The sequence below is a fragment of the Neopelma chrysocephalum genome, unplaced genomic scaffold, assembly GCF_003984885.1.
Source record: "Neopelma chrysocephalum unplaced genomic scaffold, ASM398488v2 Primary Assembly neopelma1_97215, whole genome shotgun sequence".
Taxonomy (NCBI): domain Eukaryota; kingdom Metazoa; phylum Chordata; class Aves; order Passeriformes; family Pipridae; genus Neopelma; species Neopelma chrysocephalum.
In genome coordinates this window covers 1-6,651 of record NW_020925856.1, presented here as the reverse complement: position 1 = coordinate 6,651, position 6,651 = coordinate 1, and the positions used below count along the sequence as shown (strand labels likewise).

The 6,651-nt window shown below is 61.4% G+C and overlaps 1 protein-coding gene across 1 annotated transcript; it reads left to right on the top strand.

The window, feature by feature from the left end:
* Positions 1-278: 278 nt before the first annotated feature.
* LOC113961454 (steroid 21-hydroxylase-like) lies at positions 279-5,332 on the top strand (the record flags this gene model as incomplete). The annotated part of the gene is made up of 7 exons (XM_027671768.1): positions 279-488; positions 805-912; positions 1,630-1,716; positions 2,041-2,226; positions 2,885-3,045; positions 4,169-4,272; positions 4,735-5,332. Coding segments are annotated over 7 exons (1,104 nt in total), but the record flags the coding sequence as incomplete, so codon positions are not given.
* Between the last annotated feature and the right edge of the window lie 1,319 nt (positions 5,333-6,651).

Below are 6,651 nucleotides of genomic sequence, written 5' to 3'. Positions count from 1 at the left end.
GCCCCCCAAAAGTGATACTCCCATGCATCCAAAACCAGATCCCCATGCAAAACTGACCAGCAAAACCCCGCCCAAAACTGATATCTTAAACCCCACTTGCTGCACCCAAACCCCACCCATGCACCGTAACCATGCCCCCTGCACCTGAAAACTGACCCCCCAAACTCGGCTGCCTGCACCCAACCTCCACGCTCTGCACCCCAATCCCCCCCCACGACTCCACAAATTCCCCTTAGAGCCTCCCACTCCTCCCCTGGGACCCCCCAAGCCACCCTTAGAGCCCACCAATACCCTCCTGGGACACCTCAAATCCCTGTTATAGCTCCCTAGTAACCCTCCTGGAGCACCCGCAATTCCCTCAAGGACCTCCCCTGACCCCCGCTTTCCCTCAGGAGCTGCGTTCCCATGGGGGGGCCCCCCTGGACCCTTTTGAGGTGTTCACGTTCCACACCTGCAGCACCATCGCACGCCTCCTCTTCGGGGACCTGGTGGGGACTGTGGGTCCCTGGGATGGGGGCAGGGTTTGGGGGGGACCCGGGTTTTCACGGGGGCCCAGGGGTTTGGAGGGACCCCTGGAGTACCCAGGTGTTTGAGGGGCCCAGAGGTTCAGGGGGGCCCAGGGGGTTGGGGGGGTCCAGAAGTTTGTGAAGGGGACACCCAGCTGTTGGGGGGGGGCTGGCAGGAGTTTGGGGGCACCAGAAGTTTGAGGGGACCCAAGTGTCTGGAGCTATGTTTGGGGTGTTCTGGGGGGATCCAGGGTGAAGCCAGGGGTACTGAGGAGTACCCAGGTGTGTCCTCTCCTAGGTGCCCCCCCCAGGGGAACTCCGGGCCTTCTCCTGCTGTCTGGGGGAGCTGCTGCAGGTTTGGGGGCGCAGCACTGTGCGGGCTCTTGACCTGCTGCCCCCACTGCGGGTGAGCTGGAGGGGGGAGGGGGCTATGGGGCACTATGGGGACACTATGAGCATCTGTGGAGCCTGGGGGAGGCTACAGAGCCCTATGGGAGCAGGGGTGGCTATGGGGCTCTATGGGGGTCCCTGGGGGGCCATAAGGTCCTGGGGAAGGGGGGGTGTCTATAGGGCCCGGGGTGGGCTATGGGGCTGGAGGGTATCACAGGTTCTATATGGGGCTGGGGGACGGTATGTGGGGCTGGCAGGGGGCATACAGGATCCATATGGGGCTTGGGTGGTCTCTATGGGGCTGGGGAGAGGCTGTATGGCCCTGGGAGGGGTATTATAGGGTCTCTGTGGGGCTGGGGGGGATGTGGATCTGGGTGAAGGAACGTGGGGCTGGGAGGGGTGTTATAGTGTCTATATGGAGCTGGGGGGGGTGTTACAGGGTCTATATGGTGTTGGGGAGCACTGCAAGGCTGGGAGGAGCAGTTATGGGGGCTCTATAGGACTGGGGTGGTCTATATGGAGGATGTGTGTGGGGTAAAGGGTCTCTGTGGAGCTGGGGGTGCCTATAGGAACTCAGGTGAGTTTATATGGTTGGAGGGGCACCTATAGGGTCTATATGGCCCAGGGGACCATGCATAGGGTTTTTCTGGGACTGAGGGGAGTTATGGGGCATCTCTGGGGGAGGGAGTGTCTCTCGGAGGTCAGGGGGTCTCTATGGGGTCCCTGTGCCCAGGCCCTACCGAACCCGGGGCTGCGGGAGCTGCTGCGGCTTGTCCAGCACCGTGACGCCTTCGTGGAGGCCCAGATCCGGCGGCACCAGGTGGGGGCAACCAGGGATCAGGAGGGGTTTCGTCGGAATAAGGTGTTGGGGGGGGACGAGGAGTTGTGGAGGGGAAACCAGGGGTTTGGGGATCCCAGGGGTTTGAGGGATACCTGTGGGTCTGGGGGTTCCCAGGGTTTTGGGAGGACCTGCATTTTTGGGGTGACCCAGGGGATTAGGGGGACCTAGGGGGTCTTGGAGGAACACCAAGGGTTTGGGGGGAGCCAGAGGTTTGGGGGGACCCAGACCTTTGGGAGGGACCCCATGTTTGGGGGCAACAAGGGGTCAGGGGAACGCTCACAACATGTGTCCCCCCTTCCCCAGGAGTGTCCCTCCCCCCCCTCGGACACAGTTTTGGGGGCGCTGCTGGGGCGTGATCCCGGAGTGCAGGGGGCTCCCCTGAGCCCCCCCCGGCTGCACATGGCGCTGGTTGACCTGTTCATCGGGGGCACCGAGACGACAGCGGCTGCGCTGGGCTGGGCTGTGGCCTTCCTGCTGCACCGCCCCGAGGTGACATGCATGTCACACATGTCACAGCCATGTGACACGTGTCACAGCCATGTCCAAGCCCCAATGCATGTCCCTGGGTGGGTCTCATGTCCCCATGTGTGTCGCATGTGTACCTTGTGGCCACCACTGTCCCCCAGGCCTGAGATGCCACACACGTGTCACAGCTGTGTCACAGCTGTGTCTGTGTCCCTATGTGGCTCCTTGGTTTGGGGTTTCCATGGAGGGGCGACTTAGGATCTGGGGAGGGAGAGTCCCAAGGGGCAGGTCTGGGGGTTCAGGGGTCTCTGATGTTTGGTGGGGGCATCTCCAAGGCAGAGGGAGAGGCAGGTTTGGAGGTGGGGTCTGGAGGTCCCAGGGCAGGTTTGGGGGCTCGGGCAGGGCCTGGGGGTTTGGGGGATCCCCAAGACTGGGAGAGGGGCAGGTTTGGGAATGGTTTGGGGTCCCAGGAGCGGGTTTGGGGGGTCTGGTGGTTCATGGGGGTCCCCAAAGCAGGGGGAGGCTTTGGAGGACTTGGAGTCCCAGGGACAGGTTTGAGAGGGTCTGGGGTTCAGGAGGGTCCCTCTGTCACCCCATTGCCAATGTGTGCCCCCTGGGTGCCCCCTCCCCACCCCATGACAGACATGACACACCTGTGCACACCTGTGCCTCACCTGTGCAGCTGCAGGCGCAGCTGCGGGCGGAGCTCAGGGGGGTACAGGGTCCCCCCGGGCCGGGGGACACGGGACGCCTGCCCCTCCTTCAGGCCACTGTCAGCGAGACCCTGCGGCTGCGGCCCCCTGCACCCCTGGGGCTGCCCCACTGCGCCCTGCGCCACACCAGGTACAGACCAGTACAGGATGGGAATGGCCAGTGTAGGGAGGGGGGCTGGGAGGAACCACTTTGGGAGTTGTGGCTGGGAGGAACCACTACAGACAAGTAGGGACCACTTGACATCATCAGTAGGGTCCAGGAGAACCCAGTAGGGCCCAGTAGACCCCAGTAAGTCCCAGTAGGACCCACTAGACCACAGCAGAGCCCAGTAAGACCCATTAGGTCCCAGTATGGCCCCAGTAGACCCAAACAGACCCATCAGGTCCCGGTTACTCTCAGCAGGGCCCCAGTAAACCCCAGTAGATGCCAATAGACCAATATGGCTCAGTAAGTCCTTGTAGGGCCCAGTAGGCCTCAGTAGGTCCCAGTAAGTCTCAGTAGGGCCCAGGAGAACCCAGTCAGGACCAGTATGGATGAGGGGGAACCGGGAGGAATCACTACATACCAATAGGGGCCACTCAGCATCACCAGTAGAGTCCAGGAGAACCCAGCAAATCCCAGTAGAACCCAGCAGGCCCCAGCAGAACCTAGTAAATCCCAGCAGACCCCAGTGCTGCCCAGTAGACCCCAATAAATTCTAGTAAGACCCATCAGGTGTCAGTACGGCCCCAGTAGACCCCCAGTAGGCCCCAGTATGACCCCAGTATGTCCCAGTAGGCCCCAACTGGTCCCAGCAGACTGCAGTAGACCCTAAGAAACACCCAGTAGATCCCAGTAGTCCCCATCGGAGCCCAGAAGATTCCAGCAGGAGGTCCCACTAAGGCTCCAGTAAGTCTGAGTGTGGCCCCATTAGACCTCAATAAGCATCCAGTAACCCCCAAAGAGTACCAGTAGACCCCAGAGAACCCCAGTATGGCCCCAGCAGGACCCTGTATGACCCCAGTAGACCCCAATAGACACTCAGTAGCTCCCAGCAGCCCCTAGCAGATTCCGGTATGGACCCTGTAGACATCCAGTAGATCCCAGAAGACCCCAGAGAGCCCCAGCATAGCCCCAGCAGGTCCCTGTGTGGCCTCAGTAGGTTCCACTATGGCACCAGCAGGTCCCAGTATGGCCCCAGTAGCTCTCAGTAGCCCTCAGCAAAGCCCACAGCAGACCCCAGTCCATCTCAGTGACCCCCTGTCCCCCCCAGTCTCGGAGGGCTCCCCATAGTGGCTGGCACCATCCTGGTCCCCAACCTGCTGGCAGCCCAGCAGGACCCTGTCATCTGGCAGCAACCCGAGGCCTTCCTGCCTGGTACGTGGGTACCCCTGCACCCCTGGGGCCCTCCCAAAACCATGGGGTTCTACCCCTGAACCCCTATCCCCTCCCAGTCCCCTTATCCCCTGGGTCCCCCCAGACCCCTGGGTCCAGTCCAAAAACCTAGGGCCTCCTGCAAACATGTGGGTCTTCCATCCCCCTAGGTTCTCCCCATACATCTGGGTACTCTCCAAAACCTGTGGGTCCTCCTGGTTCTCCCCGAGCCCCCGGGACTTCCCTCAGGTGTCTGACCCCTCCCCAAACATGTGGGTCTCCCCTGACCCCCTTGGGTCATCCTCCAAACCCCTGTACCCTTGTCCTGAACCCCGGGGTTCCTTCCGGATCTGTGAGTCCACCCCAAACTCGTGGATCCTCCCATCCTCCCGGACTCCCCCCCAAACCTGTGTGTCCCCCCATCCCCGAGGATTCCCCCCCCAAACCTGTCCCCCGCCCCCCCAGAGCGGTTCCTGTCCCCGGGCGCTCCCTGGCGGTCGCTGCTGCCGTTTGGCTGCGGGGCGCGATCGTGCCCGGGAGAGGCGCTGGCGCGGGCCGAGCTCTTCGTGTTCCTGGGGCTGATCCTGCGGGAGTTCCGGCTGGAGCCGGGCCCGGGGGGACTGCCGGGACTTGGGGTGTCACCAGGAACCGTGCTGCGCTGCCCCCCCTTTCGTCTGCGCATGGTGCCTTGCCAGCCCCCGGGCTCACCATAACCCTGGCCTGGCCCCTGCGTGACTTCCTGAACACTCTGTGACTCACCCGACCCTTTCTGACCCTTCCGGAACACACCTGACCCGTATGTGACACCGCCTGAACTGGTTGACCTCGACCCCTTTACTGACCCCACCTGACCCCTGATCCCTCCCTGGCCTGGCTGTGAGCCTGGTCTGACCCTTGCCAGCCCTTGGCCTCACCTTGACCCCGGCCATGACCCCGGCTGTGACTCTACCCAACCCCTTCTGACCCATCCCGAATCCTGCGTGACCCCATCCCTACCCACCTGACCCTTACTAATCACACCTGACTCGACCTGATCCCCCCTGAACCCTCCTGACCCCTGGCCCCCCCCCCGATGCCAGGGTCACTGTAGGGGGGGGGTGTCACTGGCAGCATTTACCTCCTTCCAATAAAAGTTATACTTTTGACCCCACCCCGCAAGTCCCGGCTCTTCCTGGGACACCGCCCACAAAACCCCCGGAACTCCGGGAAGCTACAGCCCCGCCCCGACTCTGACTGGCAACACTCGGCACTTGCCACAGCCGCGACCCTCGGGACAGCATTGGGGGATCTTGGCCTGGGCGATCTCCACAAAGCCCTTTCCGGGGGGCGGCTGGGCTCAAGGTTGGGGTCGCAGCCGCGCGAGACGCTCGTCCGTGCTGCTGGGCGGGCCGGCAACTGAGGAGACGTCATCAGGGCGCGCTCTGATTGGCCGAGATGCGTGGGTGTACTGGGCACTGCTCCGCCTAGTAACTGAGGAGTCATGAGCGAAGCGCATTTTGATTGGTTTAGTATGGGGGCTGGGTTCTGCTAGTCCGCCTGGCAACTGATGAGTCATAAGCAAAGAGCGCTCTGATTGGCTTGAATGTGTTGAGGGCGGGAGGAAAGGAGAGCAGAGCGCCCTCCCCAGAGCAACATTCCGAGATAGAGGGACTTGAAGAGAGGGGAATTGGTGAGGGTTGGAGGGGAGAGTGCCCCGCCCCGAGCCACAATCCCGAGGAAGGAGTGGTGGGGAGGGGAGGAGAGCAGAGCGCTGGCCCCGACGCAGACACCCGAGGGACAGAGAGGTGAGGAGGCAGACCCCCACCCCTGCCTGCCCCTTCCCCTGCCGAGCCACATGCCCGGTTGAGCACAGCGGCAAGTGATGGGTAGGCAAAGCAAGGCAAGGGAGGGGGCAAGGCAAGGGAAGGTGAGGGAGGGTGTGTTTGTTTTAACACCAGCTGGAAATTAAACTCCAAATAAGCCACGCCCCTTCCCCTGCCCTTCTGGTAAGGGAGGGACAAAAGCTGAGACTACAGGTTGAGATGATAATTTACTGAAAGCACAAAGCAATGGAATAAGACATACACAATAACAGCAGCAGAATTAATAGCAAAAGTATACGAAAAGAGAAGGTGTTTTACCCAAAAAGAGATGTTCACCACCCAAAAAAACCCAAGATGGTAGACGCTAAACGTAGGACGCGTCCACGTGGCTTCCCCAGATAAAGGCAATACAGGGTGTCGCCCACGTGGCCGACGGGAACAAAGGCAAGATGGCCATTAGCATTTGTCATCCCCCTGCCTGAAATAACAAAAACCGATGACAAACAAACCCCACAAAAGCTGCCATTCAACACGTCGATTTGTATTTCGCCGCTGTCCTTTCAGCACCATGTCCTGTAGT